At 40.4% G+C, this 18,571-nt stretch overlaps 4 protein-coding genes across 8 annotated transcripts; 1 reads left to right on the top strand and 3 right to left on the bottom strand.

The window, feature by feature from the left end:
* Positions 1 to 277: 277 nt before the first annotated feature.
* On the bottom strand, positions 278 to 2,512 carry ccdc189 (coiled-coil domain containing 189). 2 transcript variants are annotated; one of them, XM_048233656.1, is made up of 9 exons: positions 2,356 to 2,512; positions 2,081 to 2,115; positions 1,923 to 1,988; positions 1,663 to 1,826; positions 1,472 to 1,542; positions 1,166 to 1,282; positions 1,003 to 1,075; positions 746 to 892; positions 278 to 504 (listed from the first exon to the last, which is right to left on the bottom strand). In XM_048233656.1, exons 2-9 carry the CDS (start codon positions 2,083 to 2,085, stop codon positions 344 to 346), a joined length of 804 nt encoding a protein of 267 aa, XP_048089613.1. In that variant the 5' UTR covers positions 2,086 to 2,115; positions 2,356 to 2,512; the 3' UTR covers positions 278 to 343. The 2 variants fall into 2 exon arrangements, with proteins under 2 accessions (XP_048089613.1, XP_048089612.1); XM_048233655.1 differs by having other exon boundaries at positions 2,376 to 2,512.
* Positions 2,513 to 2,735: 223 nt separating this feature from the next.
* tmem130 (transmembrane protein 130) lies at positions 2,736 to 5,825 on the top strand. Of its 3 annotated transcripts, none has more exons than XM_048233650.1 (8): positions 2,736 to 2,951; positions 3,060 to 3,157; positions 3,235 to 3,409; positions 3,508 to 3,647; positions 3,794 to 3,878; positions 4,177 to 4,313; positions 4,706 to 4,824; positions 5,619 to 5,825. In XM_048233650.1, the coding sequence occupies exons 1-8, from the start codon at positions 2,845 to 2,847 to the stop codon at positions 5,751 to 5,753; spliced, it is 996 nt and encodes a 331-aa protein (XP_048089607.1). In that variant the 5' UTR covers positions 2,736 to 2,844; the 3' UTR covers positions 5,754 to 5,825. The 3 variants fall into 3 exon arrangements, with proteins under 3 accessions (XP_048089607.1, XP_048089606.1, XP_048089608.1); XM_048233649.1 differs by having other exon boundaries at positions 4,111 to 4,313; XM_048233651.1 differs by lacking the exons at positions 2,736 to 2,951; positions 3,060 to 3,157 and having other exon boundaries at positions 3,174 to 3,409; positions 4,111 to 4,313.
* Positions 5,826 to 8,834: 3,009 nt separating this feature from the next.
* nptx2b (neuronal pentraxin IIb) lies at positions 8,835 to 16,138 on the bottom strand. Of its 2 annotated transcripts, none has more exons than XM_048233643.1 (5): positions 15,474 to 16,138; positions 14,781 to 15,000; positions 13,950 to 14,194; positions 11,442 to 11,621; positions 8,835 to 10,654 (listed from the first exon to the last, which is right to left on the bottom strand). In XM_048233643.1, exons 1-5 carry the CDS (start codon positions 15,894 to 15,896, stop codon positions 10,403 to 10,405), a joined length of 1,320 nt encoding a protein of 439 aa, XP_048089600.1. In that variant the 5' UTR covers positions 15,897 to 16,138; the 3' UTR covers positions 8,835 to 10,402. The 2 variants fall into 2 exon arrangements, with proteins under 2 accessions (XP_048089600.1, XP_048089601.1); XM_048233644.1 differs by having other exon boundaries at positions 8,835 to 10,630.
* Positions 16,139 to 16,941: 803 nt separating this feature from the next.
* Positions 16,942 to 17,987, bottom strand: LOC125287691. The gene is made up of 3 exons (XM_048233662.1): positions 17,443 to 17,987; positions 17,264 to 17,326; positions 16,942 to 17,167 (listed from the first exon to the last, which is right to left on the bottom strand). Exons 1-3 carry the CDS (start codon positions 17,918 to 17,920, stop codon positions 17,088 to 17,090), a joined length of 621 nt encoding a protein of 206 aa, XP_048089619.1. The 5' UTR covers positions 17,921 to 17,987; the 3' UTR covers positions 16,942 to 17,087.
* Between the last annotated feature and the right edge of the window lie 584 nt (positions 17,988 to 18,571).

Below are 18,571 nucleotides of genomic sequence, written 5' to 3'. Positions count from 1 at the left end.
ATTTCAGAAATCAGTCTGTCTAACAATCACAATAGGGTTACTGTTTTGTTTTATAAAGAGCGGCAGTTGATGGTTTGGTCACAAAATATAATAATTACATTCATCGCATAAGAGCTGGTTTTAGAGTGAACAAATATATACAATAATCTTTAAAGACCTTTTTCTCTGTTTCTGTGTGGGGATTCATCATATTTCTAAAAGTGTGTTGCTGAGGCTGAACATCAACGTCTTAAAGTGTAAATATATGGTCGACACTAAAGTATACTCATGAGTTAAATTCAGTTGAGGGAGACATAGACAGACTCTATTGAGGCTGAAGTAACATCATGACGGCGGGCGTGTATCACTTTTTGGTCTGGACGTTTGTCTCCAGGGAGCTGAGGATAGTGTTGAGCTGGGCGGTGCTCTCCTTCAGACGCTGCTCCAAGTGACCGCTGACAAGCTGCATCTCCCTCTTCACCTCCTGCTGGACCAGGCTCTGAAGCTCCAGCTTTTTAGCAGCACCTTGAGAAGGGACAAGCTTAACATCAAGCTCAGCTAAAAATACCTCAGCTTTTAAACCCCATCATTCTCTCATGACAAAAAAAAGTGACATTAGTTCAACATAAATGTAAAAAAACAAACATGAAAATAATAAAATAAAAACACATGCCAATAGTATGTGAATCTCTGTCAAACAACAACAAAAAGGGAAAAAGTGGCATCAATCATCAAGTGCATTCAATATGAACACTGGGTGAATCACCTGTTTTGTCCAGGGCCAGTTCTGTGTCTTTTTGTTCATTATCAACAGGCTGTGTGCTGTTTATGTCAGTTGTTTTCTTGTCATCTGTGCCACTTTCATTTCCCTCAATATTCACACCAGTACTGCCATTCTCCCCCTCCTGACTCTCTTCAGAAACACACATGGACAAAGTTACCAAATCATAGTTATAACCTGGACAATCCAAGACTTCGGTGAGTAGGCCTACAGAAGAAATTTAAATTTAAATGTAATTATACCTGGAGGGCTTCCAATTTTAGGATCTATGTCCCCTGCTGGTCCAGAGTAAGTAAGAGTAAGGTCTAAAAACATCTGCAATGGAGATAATGGATTTAGCCTAGAATATCAAAGGCTAAATGACAGGTCATGTTTTGAAAATGTGCAACTGAGAGGAAAGAGTACCTGAGGGGTGAAGATATACTTATATAATGTATAATGTCTCATATAGGTGTTTGTGAAGTACTTCAAGATATCTGTCATCTGATTCAGGTTGTAGAGACCGATGCTGAAAGGAGGTCTCTATGGGAAGACAGGTTTCAAGTTAAAGCAGAGCTTCTGAGAGAAAAGAACAGGTTAGTGGGGACTCGGGTAAATTTGAACAGGGTATCGTGTATGCTAATGTACAGTAAATTATTCAAAAACTGGATCATGTCTAACAATGATAAACACAGTTGAATAATGTCATTCATGAAAATAAATCCTACGCACCCGCACAGAATGACATAGCAAGAGTTCACTGCAGTAGTTGAAACACTGTTCTGCATTATTGAGAGGTGTGTCTGGAAAAAAGTAGAATATACTTCATTGGAATAGCAAGGCCATCAGAACTTCACCAACAATGCATTTTGCATACATGTAGAGAAAGACATACATTTCTAGATATAAAACTGACACACTACCAGTGTTGGCCTGATGTACTCTTTTGAATATGGACAGCAGAGTAGAAGTCTGTTCCCTGTTGAGCTTCTTTCCTCTGCAGAACAATACTGCATTTATATAAAGCTCCAGCAGGACTCTTTGCTTTGGATCAGTTGAGTCGATTCGAAACACTGAACTCAGAACCCTACGAGACAATATAATGGAAGATTTTGCAGGGATGGCTGTCAACAGATGATGGTGTTTTTAACTTAAGTGATAACTTTCATGTAGTGGTCTTAACTTTTCCAGATCTTCTGTGGAAGTGGCCTTGTTGATGTCTTCCATGTCTTTGAAAGTTGCATCCGCCCTTTATGGACAAAGAGACAGAAAACTAATTCAGAATACAAGCATAATGTTAGTGGTTATAAATAACTCAGGGAAGAAGATAAAGGCACTCGCCACATTAAGATTCTGGCCTTCAGAGAACGAGGCTCCTGCAAAAATAAACAACTGAAGTCAACGGTAGGCTATTCATTTCAATTAATGATTGTCATTGTAAGCTACATCTCGTTCCTCAGTCAAAGGTCAGCTGAAGAACAAAGCAGTAACAGTTCAAATGAACTTGTTAACAATAAATGTGTCATCTTAGCTAGGGTGACACGCATCATCTTTGGTGAAATGTCGAACTCAACTAACGTTAGATTCAAGTTAGGCTACCATGTTTGAAAGCCAACCTGTCGTATTTCAACAATACCATAATTGCCTTCTTCAAATCCATTTCGGAATGTAAAGTGGATGCTTCTTCTTTGTAAAGTTTATTGGTTTAACTTGTCTGAAATCTGAAAACGAGTTGATGACAACAACGTCATGCTGAAAACTGAGTTTGTTGTCTCCAGGATGTTGTCATAGCTACACACCATTTAAGACGGAGCAATACCGCCACCTTGCGATGCTTTGTGCACATTGCATTTGCTTACACAACTTTAATTTCATGTTTATATTTACAGTAACCTAGGCTATGTTTATGTTACATTTATTTATATAACCCAAATAATGAAATGATAGTCTAGAGCCCACATGCATAACTTTCCTAAGTCATATCAAAAATGTGTGCTTGACATGATGACCTGAGCTCTAGCTCCACATTAATAATAGACTATAGCTTCTTTGAGTTCAGTTGTCATAGACTCGTGGAAATAATTTCAAGCCCTCAGCAGGAAAAAATGAACCATGAAATCACCTGTGTGGTGTATGGTCTGAACCTCTGTGTTTTTCACTACAAGTTCCTCAGTGCGCTTTATGATGCAACACAAAAAGGTCTTATGTATCGGTAAGTAAAGGCAAACATTTTCATAAAGTTGTTACATTTTCTTCTGTTATGTCTTTCATAATGGTTACCACTAATTATAGTTAAGTTGTTTGTCTGACTCTCCTTCAGAATTCAACACATTTTGGGCTGCCTTGTGGTCTCCTTCATTGTCTTTCCCCCCATTCTTGAAGCAGCAGATGAACTCAACCAGTTGATCCATGCCTCAGGTAGGACTTTAAATAATTCTTCTCACACATTTAATACAAAAATCAAATCACCAGTTTGGTTTCTTCTGTACTCTCAGAGGCAAATATTACCGGGAAACTCATAATTCGCCAGATGGAAGGCGATTTAACACTCCTGCGAAAAAATGGTGTATTAGCTACCGACATTCCGACTGATGTACTCTTTGAGTACACGTCACCCTGGCATACTCCCGATTCTGCCAGGCTCACATACACCTGGGATCTGGGCAATGGGTAAGAGCTTTTTTCATGACCAACATTTCCAAAATGAATAGCCGCTGTGTTCATTCATTTTGATGTAGGCCTACGTGTTTTTAAAACATCCATTACAGGGAATCTGTCACTGGACGGGACCCGCTTGTGCACTGCAGTTACAAAGTACCTGGAAACTACACTCTGAAGTTGAGAGTCGGGGCAAGTGGAAAACACTCAAGAGTTAGTAGCAGGTTCACTAAAGATATACAGGTCCTGGGTAAGTATGCAGTAAGCTATAGACCTTCTCATCTCATTTTGACCATACCATACATTCTTTTAAATTTGAATTATAGCTTGTTTCAGTGTGATTAAGGAGCAAGAAAAACTGCTCACTAACCAAGTATGGGTTGGTTCTTCATGCAGATGCCATTAAAAGCATTAAGTTTAATGGACCAGCAAGTTATAGTGTGGACCAAAACAGCAGTCTGACTCTACTTGTTGGTGGAAGGTTTGTAAAAAAAAAAACGTTGAGCTATCAGTTGTATAACATCTGCCTGTTTCACACCTTAGCACATGCCAGAATTAGTTGGTTATAAAATCATTTGATGTGTAAATTAAAAAAAAAAATCTTCCAAGTGCTTTCATAAGTGAAGCACAGTGCTATTTCTGTGTTCTGTGCTGTGGTTTCTCTGGCCTGATTTAGTAACTAAGCTTTGTTGTGTCCCCTGTCATGTGGGAAGCCTTCCCAAATGGATTTGCTGGCGGATCCTGCCTGACTGTCTCTCCTCCCATGTGACTGAGTGTAGTATGATGGAGCTCTATGACAACCACCTCACGCTGAACTTCACCTTCTCTTCTGTGGGCACCCACTGTTTGGAGATCAGTGCTCAGAATGACGTCAGCATGCTTCATATCTCGCACAGCATCCATGTCCAAAGTGGCCGTGAGTCTTCACCCCCCTTACTTCTCTGTTTCTTCTTCGTCTTCACATGGTAGATATGGAGTAGTAATTTCAGTGATTCACCAGACCTCTATCATTAGATAGACTCATTGACCTGTGTGATTCCAGGTATCCCTATATGGGATATATAAAAGTTACACATACACATTAATAATGGAAGTATTTGTCTTGAGTTGTACACAGATAACTAATAATTTAGCTACCATTATGGAAAATATATCAGTACATTTTGTGTACATGATCATTAGTTCATTTGGCATGTACTGCTAACTATAAAGCATGTAAGTAAGCTATGGAAACTTTAAGGTAATGTCAACATTTTTATTATTTTATCCTATTCATGTGAACATTTCTATTTTGCGTGCTTGGGACAGCTACCAGTCACCTGCTCTTCATCCTGCCCTGTACCGTAGTCATTCTGGCCATCCTCATCCTCATCAGCGTCTCTGTGTGTTGTCCACAACATCTGAGAGGCATCAAGAAGAAATCAGAGGTACAGTACACAAACTGTGCCAATGACTGCAAGTTATAGAAGATATCATTATTGAGATGGTTTAAATACAGTAATTTCCAGAGTTATATATAGAGACTGACAGTTTATTACTTTGGCCAGCAGGGGGTAGTCTTGATATGGCATTGCAACCTGGCTGGGGAAAAGAGTTGTTTTGTAACTTATTTTGGCATTAAGCTGGGTTAAGCAGCAGATGAAATATATATTATGTTTATTTATGTTTTTGTTGAGGATTTGGAATATTTTGATTACGTTTTGAGTCCCTGAAATAATAATTCAGTTTATTTCTGGTGAGAAATGTACTGTTGTGCACAAATGACAAGCATATGGATAACATGATTCAGTACAGAGGAGAAAATCTCATGGCTTCAGTGTAGAGTGTGCGATTCTGCCTAAAGGTTGATATTTGAGTGGTCAATCAAATTACACCAATGGCCAATCAAATTACACCCCATACATTCTGTGCTCCTGGAGCAACTTGTAAATGGACAGAAATCATTTCTGGCTTAATCTGAGCCACAATATATATCTACAGAAGATAAATGTGTCACATTTACTTTGCCTTTAAAACTCTTTAGACACAAAAAATTACTTTACTGTATGTATCAATATTCTGCATCAATAAAATGTACTGTGTTCAAAATACTCATCATATATGTGTATTGACAAAATAGAACCAACAATTCATCCAGAAATGACTATAGCAACACAGAATGTCTGGTTTTACTGCTACATTAGAATAGAGATCTCAGCAGTGTCTGGTTTGTGCTCCTCAGGTGTCGATAAAGGCCTCAACCTACACGTGCCTGGAAATGAAAACCAAGGATGGTGCCGTCCCATCTCCTCCCCCCTCACAGAGGAAAGAAGACCATCCTCTCCTCTGCGCTTCAGGGGCACGCTACTCCATCTAGCAGCACTCTGAGCGCCACTCCATCCATTTTCATCCAGGATAAACATTCAAGCAACCAAACAAACAAAAAATAAATACATACGTCTAAACTTTCGTCTCTCCTACCCTTTATTTATTATCTATGTCAGCTTTGTAATCTGGACAGGTTTGCTAAAAATTAGAGATTTAGAAAAACCCTCTAATGATGTTACATCAAACCAATCAAAGGTTTTCTATAAGTCACTCTTCTTCAGACAAACATAGGATGTCTAATCCCTAACAAATCACAAGTTAATCAACTATGGCCTGGTGGTCTAAATACACTTACTTATGAGTGTATAGATAGATAGATATTTTATTGACTCTACTTTATGTACACATCTATGTGTGTTTGTAGTGAAATAGTTGAGCTTCTACACAGCTTCTGCTCACTACACAACTCACTCTTTAGAATTAGTTAGACTATTCGTTTGTTTGTTTTTTATCCATGTGTGGCCTTAAAGGACCAAGTTGTCTCATTTCTGTTTGATATTGAATTATAAGGTTTAGATGAGACTGAGAAATGTTTTGAAAGTTAACCTTCCTCAATGTTCAGTGTCCAGACATCGATTTTTCCATAAAAACTCATCTCTGATCCAAAATTATACTTTCATGAAAAAAATCCCTTCCTGGCTGTTAACATGGTTTGGATATAACTTGTTTTTACATGTTTTAGTCTGCCTTGTGGATACTTCTAAATATGTAAAACTAGTTATTCATTTATTAAATGAACAATACTTGTCTGCGCAATGGCTCTCTCTCTGGAGAATAGGTTTCAAAGTCATGTCACTATAAACATGACATGTCAGCAAAAGTCATTTCTAATTCTTCAATAGGACTTTGAGTAAAAGTAAATCAATAAAAAAGGTAGATTAGTGACTTAAAACCAGTGTACGGCTATGTTGATATACTGTGGGCTGTCCTTTAATGCAAACTTTCAAGATCATTTGCCGATGTGCCCATGTAAATGTATCATGTGTTAAGGGCTTATCTTTATATGCATTGGTATACACCAGCTACAGACTACCGGGAAGAGAAGCTGTGAGCATTGTGTTCTCTGGCCTTGAAAAGCCCACAATCGGATTTTATGAAGGAGAATATTTCATGGAAAAGCACACATTGTGAAGAGAGAGCCCCACTGAGACTGTCCTTGTGCAGTGAGGTGGAAGAGTCTTGCTAATTAGTTTTTCAAGAGTCAATTTTCCCTCAAAGGCTTTTACATGTGAATTAGCCTCAGCTGTTTGTTTGTTTCTTTATTGATTTATTTTTGTATTTTACTTGCTTACCTTTTGTTGTCGCTTTTTTATTATTATTTATTTATTTATTTTACTTGCCTACTTTTTGTTGTTGCTTCTTCCTCCCCGAGCATGTTTGACCTTTCTAAGGAGAGATGACATTTGCCGAGAGCATGCTAAAGGGTGAGATGAATGAACGGTGGCTGGAGACGGTGCAAAAATGTGTTTGTGGGGTGAAGTGGATGGATGATGCCCGATGCTGGGCAACAGTAGGGATGGTGTCCTTGAGCTGGAAGCTGGAGTGGGCTAGTGCCGATGTCCGTGCCTCTTTTGTGACCCCATTCACATGCATGCAGAGTTACAAATGAAGCAGCAGCAGCAGCAGTCGATTTGATTAACAGATCTTTAAACTTGAATAGTGCTCACTGCTCACTCAAAAGGAAATAAATACTTTATGATTTTATTTTATCATCATTTTTATTCAGGGTCAAGTGGTTGGTTATTATCTTTCCTTATATAAAACTATCCACTATGTTAATGGAAAAAATAATCTAGTGTTTGTGCTAGATATGACAGCTCAGGAGCATGAAGGTCTTGTCTTTGTTGGGTTTTGAGGGATTGAGTCTCTTGTGGAAGTGCTCGTATTGGCTCTGTACATGTGGCTGTTTATAGGTTTATTTATTGTCCATAGAGTATAATATTCTATCTCTGACACAAGTGGGTTACCCCCCTGAAAAACCATACCCCCTTTTCTCCTAGGTATCAGAGAAGTAGCTCCACTGTTGGCAGAAGTTCCATCTGTTCCGTCCAAATTCTTCATCAAAGTAATGTCTGTGTATCTACACTAAATTATACATTTATGCAGCCAGTTAGCAACAGGTACTCAGGTAACAGGTACTCAATGTAGTGTTTATGATTTCTGTCTTTGCCACTATTTAGCTGCATTCTTGCTCTTGAAAAAGGAAATCTCTCTCTCTCTCTCTCTCTCTCTCTTTCTCTCTGTCCTTTCAGGACTCTGAAGGGAGTATGAGACTGGCCCTGATTTGCGTAAAATTCAGCAAAACAGATTGTCCACTAGCAAAAAAGGTGCTCCCATGGCACATGGCAAAAGTCTGGCAATCGGATGTGGTGACCTTTTAATTCTGCCTATCCTTTCAATGTTTTATACATGTGAGATTTATTCTGTCTATTTATGGTGATAAACTAATGCTATAATATTGTACTATAATATTTTTGGAGAAAATATCAGCATTATATTTGGTTATGTACTTCTCAATGTTTAGTGTTTTCAGGCAGTGTGCTATTTGTATTCTGTCAAAACACCAACCCAAACATCATCATACAGTGAGTGCAGTGCACCTCACCTTGGTCATCCATATTCCTTTTTGATCTGAGCAACTTTGATCTCGTGTTGTCATCTGACTAGAGACACACGTTGCTCTTTTGAACACCGTAGGCCTCGGGTGTGAAGTAGCCCTCGGGTGAGCTGTCCTCATTCTCGGGTGTGACGTAGCCCTCGGGCGGCACTGAGCTGCCCTCATCCTCTAATCACAGCTAATACTCTGGACACCACCTGCCCTTCACTGTGCTCCCGAATGCTCCCCACCTCAGAGACCACAGGGGACCAGCATCACCGTGCCTCAGGACCCATGCATGTGCAATATGATAGTGAGTGCAGATCACTGATCTATAAAGAATTCTTTATAGATCAGTGGTGCAGATGAAACAAATGGAAATCAAGATCTGTGAAGTATTACAAAGTATAAAGGCTTATCACAGTTATGGTAAAAGTATATAATAGTATAAAAAGGGAAACAGAACAACTTAGATGAAGATATTGTTTTATTTATCTGATTTTACAATTTCATCCATTGGCAAAGGCATGATATGGGTAGACGGAACCTTTAAGAGAACACGCTTTTGTAATTCAAACTGGATGCAAAGTTCATGTGGTAAACTTTTTTTTTTACTTTTGCCACAAATCACAAAAGCATTTCAAGACAAACAATAAAAACATTCTAAGATGGATAAAAGACACAGCAAGTCCTCAATATACAAAATAAATCAATAATAAATCAATTTTACCATTTTACCATTGTACCATTGTTTAGCTGGGCTGGTAAGTCAGTTCCACCTGTGTGAATAGTACCCTTGGCACTTAAATGTCTAAGAAGGCATTTCAATGAAACAACACGTATGAGACTGACATGGGGCTTGAACAAATGACGGACTTCTCTAAATACACAAAGAACACAATTAAGAGGAAATTAAACACAAATGAAGTGTAAATCTAAATACAAACCAGGTACAAAACAAAGAACAGTATGCACAGAGATTAGTAGTGGTAAAGTTGCCATGTTTGGGAAGAGGAGCAGCCCACCAGCCAGAGCACACTGCAAATATGAACTCAGGGTTGACTTTTCAATATCCTCATTATTTTACATTCACCTGCTTACTATGTATGTATGTATCTGCTCTTACCAATGCCACCAACCCTGAATAATATATCAGCCGTGCGCCACCACACAGGTGCTTGTTATGGGTTTCATTCTGAGAGGATTCTGGGTCTGTGAGACTGACCACCATTGTGGCCGAATTGAACATTAAGGAACATCCTGTGCACACTGCAGCACACTTGGTTTACTCTGTCAAGTGCACAGGTTTTGGAAGTTAATCTTTTAAGGACACAACATACCACCCCGTGTCCTCCTATCGGCTCCTGCCAAAGAGGTTCCCTGGTGTCACATTCCTAATCAGAGTGCCTTGTAATGGTCAACTCTTGATGTTAGTTATCAAAAAATTTACATTCAACATTTCAGCATTGACAACAGTATCAAAAACAAAGGTTCACAATTTTCTCTCATCTTAATAACACAATCGAATTTCTGGAGAGACATGCTGGTGGACTGGTGTTTACTCTGGCCTCAGGCATATTTCAGTTTAATTGATTTGTCACCCTGCTTTCACACTAAGCCTTGGGTACTGGCCTCAGACAACCCCATCTTGGCTCTAATTCCTGTTCTGTTTAATCTGCCAGCCTTTGACCCACGAGACAAGCAAACACGTTTCGTGACAAATCTGCCGACAGCCACCACAGCGTGTGATGCCCAACCCTAAACTATTTTTAGTTGACATTAAAATAGCAACATTATGCATGGGTCATTTCCATTTGTGTATTTGCAGATGTTGAAATTAAAGTCCTAAATAAATAAATAAATGATTTGTAAATGGCAAAAAAAAATATTTACAAAAAAAATTTTGGGCCAGCCCCCCAGGACCTGCCAAAGCCTCCGACAGACATATAAACAATCGAGACATAAAAACATTTGCTTCATAATTCAATAGATGTCGTCTGAATGGTTAGTCACCCAGTTTAATATCTATGTGTGTCAGCCCTCTACGAACTGAAGAGCCGGTCCTCACACAGCTCGGCGGGGGATTTGGTGGCTCCACCGAACACCTCCACATCGCTGTCGACCCAGGCCACCATGTTGCCCGGCATGTAGCTGGTGCAGTTGGCCATGCCCAGCACGTCCTGGGGCCGCAGGACACGGTCCCAGATGTTGAAGTGACTCAGCTCGCCCACAAAGGCCTGGGTGGCGTCGAAGCGGCCGCCCACGATGTCCTGTTGAGGCCATAAACGACAGGCCTCGTTAAGACAACAACAGACTCTTTTTAATCTTTGCCTCTTAGGAAGATACGCTGGGTGCTACTACTACTCAACCCTAAATGTTGTCTGCTCCATCAAAGAGGATGACCGTCTCAATCTGCTGGACATCCCGCTGCCACGGGAACTATCAACACGTTACGACTTGTTTGTTATCAGTGCCACCCACTGAGTGTCCTTAAGCTACAGTAAAGCTCTGATGAAGGCTACAGAGGCAAGGTAGCCAAAACTTGTCAGGTACACAACATTTTACCTTATTGGCTTGTACAGAGAAACAGTGAGAAATAGTACAGTAAAGCTCATTACAGTGCACAATTACAATCCATGTCACCGCACATTCTTTGTGCCCTGCAACACTGCTCCACATGACAACTCAAGTGGTGAATACTGCAGTGTGCTCAAGGACAGCTTCAGGCTCACACCTGACCCATGCCTCACTCATAGGCTTTTTTGAAGGTCTTCCACATTCACAGAGCAACACTACTTCACATGAGAACGGGAAGAGTTCAGATGCAAAAGGCCTCTAAACGCCACCTCCGTCAAAAATGAGATAACGAACGATGGTGAGTGAATGCTCTTCACACATAGTTTACGTTGATCAAATCATTTCTCTTCAAAACCGGCGAAATACCACACTCTTCCTGGTCTGAAATGTTGATTTGTAGGCAAAAACCATAGGAGCCTGATAGAAACAGTGCTCATTTAAAAGAAGAGTGCTCAGACAGATTTAGAGGGTTTGGCATCTGAACTCTTCTGTTGATGCTCTCACCTGTTCCTGGCCCAAGATGATGACTCCGTCCGGCTTGATGGGGTGCCAGGGGGCCAGGTTCTCCCCAGTGCCCACTCTCTGCCCATCCTGGTAGGCCTCCCACAGGCCGTCTCTGGTGGTCCAGGTGATGCAGATGTGGTGCCACCTCCCATCATTCACCGACAAGGGCAGCCGGGCCACCTGGAGTCAACACAGCACGGCATGAGAAGGAATGGATGGAGTCAAGAGAAGCATGTCAGGAGAGAACCATGGACATAATTTAAGGTCTACTGTATCATTATGTACATGATAGGGATTTGATAGCATGGCTATGACTATCTTTTAATCGCTACAAAAAGATGTAGTAGAACACATACAGCTCTGGAAAGAAAATAAGAAACTACAGCCCATTTTTCTGATGTCATCCTACGGTTGCTAAGTGACATTCGAATTCGAGTTTACGGTCATATTCAAAATTAAGAGACCACTGCAAATTTGAATATGACCGTCAACTCATTCGAATGTCACTCAGCAACCGTAGGATGACATCAGAAAAATGTGCAGTGGTCTCTTATTTTTTTCCAGAGCTGTAGCTTCACATTTTGGGATTCTTGAACAAATGCACTGAACAGATACTCTTGAAAAGATTCTATGCAGTTTTCCCCTATTCCCTTTAATGTATTATTTGAAATGTTCTCACTCAAAAAAATTCTGCAACATTAATGTATTGAGCAAACACCATACTTCAACTTTCATTTTGTTCAAGGCTGGTGCAGTTCAAGTAAAAACCACTACAACTGTGTGTGTACGAACTTGTAACCTCGACCATAACATGCCATTTGAACATCTAGTTGGATAATACACATTTTACACCTATACAGTCACAGTCTTCCCAAACCCTCTGCACAATGAGCGGTGTGTTTGTGCAAGAGGAAAGGTCAGGGTGATATCTGTGATTCCGCTAAGCCGCTTTCCCTAAAGGACAGTGAACAGTTTCCTCTTACTTTGATCTCTAGGAAGTGACATCAGCTGTGACACTGATGAAGCACTGTGGTCCAAAGGAGAGAAGACACTAGAGACTATACCATGTGATGTGCCTTTGAAAGGAATCTTCCACGTCACTTTAGTTCATATTTTTTACATTTTACATTTTTTCACATGTTCCATTTTATATGCTTTGTGATCACTTTTGTGTCAATGCTTGTGTGTGATCATTATTTTATGGAACAGTTGTTCATACAACTGTTAGATCCAGTCAACCGACTTATTCATTTCGGCCTGGATAAGCAGTCTTGTGTCTCCAGCCAAATCACAGCCTTTCCCAATCCAACTCTCACTTGTGTCATGTTGCTTAATTACAGCACAATCAGAGAAGGTGCTATCAGAGCTGGTAATAAGGATCTTTGGCAGAAATAGACTTTGTATCACGTCTCCATGACTAGCAGCACTTTGTACAGTTTAGAAATATTTGATGATTTAAGGCTGTTGATATATGAAGACGAATTCTATAATTAGAGCTGAAAATTCCATGAGGGATGAAGCGGAGCAGTAATCAAGGATCTTTGATATTACTGCAACTCTATGAAGCCTTTGGTAAACACTCGACTGGAGGTGTTTACGTAAGGCAGTTTGTATTGATTGTTGCCATACTGGTTTAATATTGTTCAGTGTCCCAGCGAGTAAGTTCATTTCCAGCCTGGGCTTGGATCTTGGTGAGGCATGATTGATATTGAGTTTGCAGAGAAGAAACCCAGAGGCAGAGTCTAAATGGCCTCCCATCAGAGCCATTACAGAAATGCCATCGACTGGATCACCACAGGCAGGTGTCCCTCTGCCACTGTCATACATCCCATACAGATCACTGCCAGGCAGAAAAATAAAGCAATAATTGGGTTATTTCTAACACTAATATTGTAAAGCATTGTTCTCTTTTAGATAACTTTGTTGGTCTAAAAGCATGTTTTAGACAACAATATTGTGTTGTTATAAAGGCTTTCTTCAACTAAATGTATCAAAAAACAAATTAACTGATAAACAAGTTAATTGAATATAATTAATTTGGCAATTACTTATTAAGGGGTTTCTTTTTTTTGCGAAAGTAGCAAACATTAGGCAGATGTGTGTGTTTGAAATCAGTTAAAAACAGGCTCTGACATGAGGGTGTGAGGACGTGATTAGAGAGGCAGAAGCGGACTCCTACTCTGTGTACTTTGTGTTGTCAGAAACACTCAGCAATAGGATTAGCCTTAGCATTTTGGGAGATGCCCCTCAGCAAATGGGACAAACTGTGGCGCAGAACTGAATCCCAAACAACGGAAATCGTGAATCATCACAGAGCCACAGGTAAGCCTCAGTTCTCTCTCAGGGGTTAAAGCGGTTATGTCGAATAACCTCTGTGCCTGAGGTTATTCGACATGTTTTTGAAGATGTCATAGGTCTAAAGGCATATTGCCTATTTTCAAATCTTAAACGACCAAGCTATGACTGAATTCAGGCACAGTACCTGAACACTGATGCATGCTGACATACCTTATCATTGATGAGGAGTTCGATAGGGTTGTTGCCCCACTCGATGAGGACGATCTCATTGGCCTGTCCTGGTACCCCGTAGGAGAAGGGGGTCCCAATGCCAGGTGAGGAGCTGGACTTGAGCCACATGCAGACTGTGAAGGCATACATCTCAGGTAGGCTCTTCTTCACGCGGCCGAACAGGTAGTTAGTGCGTAGGGGGAGGGACAGCTTGAAATTCTCGGGGGAACGGAAGCCATTGTTGCCTGAAGCGAAATGAGTGAGAATTGTTGTTATCACACCTCAGGAACAACAGACACAGCTATTTGAAAAGGAGAATGAGTCCACAGGGTCAAAGGGCAGGAGAGTGAAGATGGAGGGAGAGGGGAGGGGGAGGGTGAGAGTGAATAAATATGACAATGGACAAATGTGTAAAAGAAAGAGTGAGTTAGTATGTGTAAAGGTGGAATGAATAAATATTACAATGATTAAATGAGTAATCATGCAGATGTATGCACGTGTGTGTGTGTGTGTGTGTGTGTGTGTGTGTGTGTGTGTGTGTGTGTGTGTGTGATGAGATATAGAAGACCTTCATTTAGTTGTCTGTGTAAGGGAAGTACCTAAAAATGATTACAGAGAGTGAGTGTGAGAAAGTGAGTGAGTGAGAGAGAGAGAGAGAGAGAGAGAGAGAGAGAGAGAGAGAGAGAGAGAGAGAGGGAGACTGGGTGAGTCAATATGGAGGGTGGGTATGTGGACGGTGTGTGAAGTGAAATGGCTGCTGTGTGGAGGAAATGACTGAGCACGTCTGTAATTAAAGGGCAGAGTGGCTGGCAGCAGGGGCGCCGTGGCTACCTTTCTCCAGCTCTTTGATCCGGTTCATCAGAGCGCTCAGGGTGTTCTCCGTCTGCTGCCGATGGGCCGTTGTCTCGTTGTACAGCTGCGACTTCTCCTCTTCCAGCTCGTTCACTTTCTTCAGAAGCTGACTCTCCAGGTCACCTAGGCGACTCTGCAGCAAGTCACGCAGCTCGTTGGGGAAGGAGGCCCCGGACACATTGGCTCTCATCTGCTGTTGCTTTGGGAAGGAGACATACAGTACCAAGTGTCATTCATTACAGGAAACATTTTTTAAGCAATGTAGCATATCTATAAATTAGGTGCAATCATTCTCTACACACGCCTCTTTTCTTGATGTCTGCTTACTGACTGTCTTTTGTCTTTATTGGACTGTTTGATATAGAACTTCTAGTTCTATATAGTCAATGTTATTTACATGTTGACCTCTTCCTATGTGTATTGAAAACTTCCTATTGGAAGGCCTAGGCTATGCCAGAGAGGTCAAGGAATGGATATAGATAGACTTAGTGTGGGATGATCCCCACAAATCTCCGACGCCTACACCAAACCACTAAAATAAACAGGTCTGCATTCCTGTGACAGGTGTTGGTTTTGTCTGCATGAGAAATAAAGATTAGCCTAAGAAATTATGTAATGTTACTCTATGATTTTTGGCCAATTGTATACCAACATGAGAATATCATGTCCTACCTCTAAATTCTCAAGGCGGTCTTTAAGAGTTTGCATGGTCTTTCCCAAATTGTAAACGGTGTCATTAGGATCCCTAGGGACATCGTCCATCGTGTCCTGCTTGATTTTCCTCCATGAACCGGAGTCATCGGAAGCGGACTCGCAAAGAGTTAGTTTAGATGTCAACTCCTTTATGGTGCCCAGGTGGTTGACGATGGTTTCTTTCTGCTGAAGTATGGTTTCACGGAGCTGCATTACGGTGTTTCGCAGCTCCTCTTCTTGAGCCGAGGATGTCTGTAACGGCTCCGGTGGAACCGGGCAACTGTCAGACCCGATGGGTATAACAGTACACAGAAAACGTTCACCTTTCTCCGCTTGACCATAAGCAAGCCTTCCAAAAGCCAACGCGTAAAGACATATTACTCCTAACTGGAAGCTATTCATAATGGAAAAAGAGATTTAAAAAAATGTCAGCAAGTCACTTCTCTGAATCCTTTTCCGTTTAAAGTCTTCTCAGTATCATTATAACTTCACATTTAAGAGTTTAATTTTCTGTAACACTGACAGAATGGATCACAAATAGAAACTCGTTAATCGGTGCAAAATGAGCAGCAAAAAGGTTTTCTCGTCGTTGTCAAAGACCGCTCTTCGGCAGCACTTCTACATCGTTGACCAGGCGTTGTGGTTCTGAAAGGACAGCGGCATAAAACAGATTACCGCCTTGTGTTCGCTGGCCCATAAGGGGATTTCGGATTGGTTGTAGTATAGACGTCACATCACCCCCACAGAGTTGACGTTTAGAATGTGCCAGCCAAGAGGAATTGCACTTGATAGGCTAATATGTCGTTAATTAACTAAATGCTGCTGAGAACGTCTCACATTACTTGCTTACAACATCTTTGTATTTTGAAAGACTGCATGTTAGCAACTATGACAACCTGCAGTCAGTCAGACTGAAGGACTGAAACTGCTCTAGTAAAGGTATGGCACACGCAGGCTACAGACTCGTGTAAACTGTCCTGGTATTTTGTTAGCCATGTAAATAACTCATGACACTGGATCTAATATTGGTTGGGTTCAGTCTCAATTAAAGGCCCCTTTAATTCCAGTGTTTCAGTAGCAGATGGTTGACTTTTCAATAATCATGATTTAAAGTCATGGTAAAACAGATTAGACTCTGTTCGAGAGAAAAAAGAAAAACGATATTTGAGCTATAGGCCTACTTTAGTGCCTGCCTGGAGCATTGTGGAATTGATAGTTGTCTTACAATCAGAAGCTTTCTTCATAAATTCATCAGTCTATTGTTATACTTTTAAGTTATAGTCCTGCTAATGCTTAAGTAGCCTGCAATCTGTCTTTGAATTGTGGCCTCTAGTTTCATGCAAGCTTACTTGACAAATTTGGCCAGAAGAGTATTATAGTGGGCAGATGTTCATTGTACATTTTAACAGTACGCATCAAAGTGAAGTTATTGAAGGAGACATAAACAGTAGGTTCAATTCAACTTTTACTGAAGAGCTTTTGCCAGAAGGGGCATAAAATAAAAATAAATTTAAAAAACAACAGAAGAACCAGACGCCAAAAAGGGATTTCCTGTCCTCCCTCCTGTCTCCAGTCCAAGGGCTAAGCACTTTTTCACACTTTGTCATTTGCCATGTTGAAATCTGCGTTGTCACCTTTCCCTGTGCTGACTTTCGCTGTGATGCTGTTTACATCTGTACATTACAGAGGAAAGTTAGTCAGAAAAACACAAACTAAAGGGTTTAATTTCAATCAAGTTGTTCCCTTGTAAATGAATATCTGGTACATACCATTCTTTGGCAATTTGTTCCCAGTTTCATTATTCAAGTGCTCAGCAGAAATCAGAGTCAGATCTGGAAAAAATGACATGAATGATGTAGTACTCTTCCTCAATGTTTATGATTACGTCAAAAAGTCACTTTTGTGTTTTGATCTTTTGTTCTACTGGCCTATCTGCACTTCTACTCACTCAGAGTGCTCTCCACTTCTTCCAGGATAATGTGATGTCCATCAGTGTTGTCGTTGTTTTTCTCAACGTTGTCCATAAGGGTGTGAAGAACACTCTGTCCATCACCTTCCATTTTCTTGTTATCATTCTCCATCTGTTCCAGTTTGCTCTCCAGTGAAGCATTCCCATAATTCAACACATTCAGGGTCATAACATCTGGGTTACTCATGAGAAGTTCTTTAGCCCTCTTGTTGGCTCTGTCCACGTGTATCTTCAGCAGCTCACTAATGAGACGCTTCTGGAGTGCATGCTTCATCTTCTTTCTGCTTTTCTTTTCATTGCTGGAACTGTCCTCATCAAGGTGGACACCCAAATTGAACAATTCGAGATTCAGCTCCCACATTTTGTATTTCTTGACCTTTTTCTTAATGGCAGCTGAACCATCATCCCTCTTCTGCCGTGCTGCAATGCAGCAGGTCAGAAACCAGAACATCCACATTATATCAGGCTACCATAAAATCAACAATCAACCAACTTCTAGGACAACATAAGAAAGAGTGACCAAGAATTGCAGTTTAGAATTGTTTAGTAGCTGTATGTTCTAAGACATCACAATGTTGCTAAGCTGCCTCTGTGACAGAAATGACAGACAGATGCTGAGAGTGGAATTTGAGAACATTCCATGGAATTATGTATTTATCTGGTAATCTGACTCACATATTCACACAATCATATTCACATGGTTATGGTTATGATTACATTATTTAGCAGACGCTTTTGTCAAAAGTGACTTACAAATAAAGACAATACAATAGTTAAAAATTAACAGTGAACAGATTTAATATGGTCAACGTGGGTAAAGTGGGACCATATTGGAAATGTTATGTTCTCTGCAACTTTATCCTAAAGTCAAGTCAACTTTATTTTTAAGGCACATTTACAGGTACTTTATTTTAGGCACAATAATAATAATAATAATAATAATAATAATAATAATAATAATAATAATAAAATACAATAAGACAATAAGGTATATGACACTAAAGCCATATAATAACATAATATAAGCTTGGGTTGTCCTTCACACAATTTAAACATTAAAAATATAGCTGCAAGCAGCAATGAGGGGTCCAAACAGTTGAGCAGAAGT

This window comes from Alosa alosa, chromosome 22 (genome assembly GCF_017589495.1).
Source record: "Alosa alosa isolate M-15738 ecotype Scorff River chromosome 22, AALO_Geno_1.1, whole genome shotgun sequence".
NCBI lineage: Eukaryota > Metazoa > Chordata > Actinopteri > Clupeiformes > Clupeidae > Alosa > Alosa alosa.
The sequence above is the reverse complement of the archived record's forward strand: the minus strand, read 5'-3'. Positions and strand labels throughout refer to the sequence as shown.

What these genes read in the sequence shown, in the direction of transcription:
- ccdc189 (XM_048233655.1), bottom strand. Translation starts at nt 2,399, where the DNA reads ATGGATTTGAAGAAGGCAATTATG. An exon ending in TGCTATGTCATTCTGTGCGG is followed by an intron (nt 1,283 to 1,471) that starts GTGCGTAGGATT and finishes GTCTTCCCATAG; the next exon opens with AGACCTCCTTTCAGCATCGG. An exon ending in TAAAATTGGAAGCCCTCCAG is followed by an intron (nt 893 to 1,002) that starts GTATAATTACAT and finishes GTGTTTCTGAAG; the next exon opens with AGAGTCAGGAGGGGGAGAAT.
- tmem130 (XM_048233649.1), top strand. Translation starts at nt 2,845, where the DNA reads ATGAACCATGAAATCACCTGTGTGGTGTATGGTCTGAACCTCTGTGTT. An exon ending in ACTCTACTTGTTGGTGGAAG is followed by an intron (nt 3,879 to 4,110) that starts GTTTGTAAAAAA and finishes TCATGTGGGAAG; the next exon opens with CCTTCCCAAATGGATTTGCT. An exon ending in GCATCAAGAAGAAATCAGAG is followed by an intron (nt 4,825 to 5,618) that starts GTACAGTACACA and finishes TGTGCTCCTCAG; the next exon opens with GTGTCGATAAAGGCCTCAAC.
- nptx2b (XM_048233643.1), bottom strand. Translation starts at nt 15,896, where the DNA reads ATGAATAGCTTCCAGTTAGGAGTAATATGTCTTTACGCGTTGGCTTTT. An exon ending in ACCGCCTTGAGAATTTAGAG is followed by an intron (nt 15,001 to 15,473) that starts GTAGGACATGAT and finishes TCCTTCCCAAAG; the next exon opens with CAACAGCAGATGAGAGCCAA. An exon ending in TCATCTTGGGCCAGGAACAG is followed by an intron (nt 10,655 to 11,441) that starts GTGAGAGCATCA and finishes TGTCTTAACGAG; the next exon opens with GCCTGTCGTTTATGGCCTCA.
- LOC125287691 (XM_048233662.1), bottom strand. Translation starts at nt 17,920, where the DNA reads ATGTGGATGTTCTGGTTTCTGACCTGCTGCATTGCAGCACGGCAGAAG. An exon ending in AGAAGTGGAGAGCACTCTGA is followed by an intron (nt 17,327 to 17,442) that starts GTGAGTAGAAGT and finishes CATTTTTTCCAG; the next exon opens with ATCTGACTCTGATTTCTGCT. An exon ending in GAACAAATTGCCAAAGAATG is followed by an intron (nt 17,168 to 17,263) that starts GTATGTACCAGA and finishes TGTAATGTACAG; the next exon opens with ATGTAAACAGCATCACAGCG.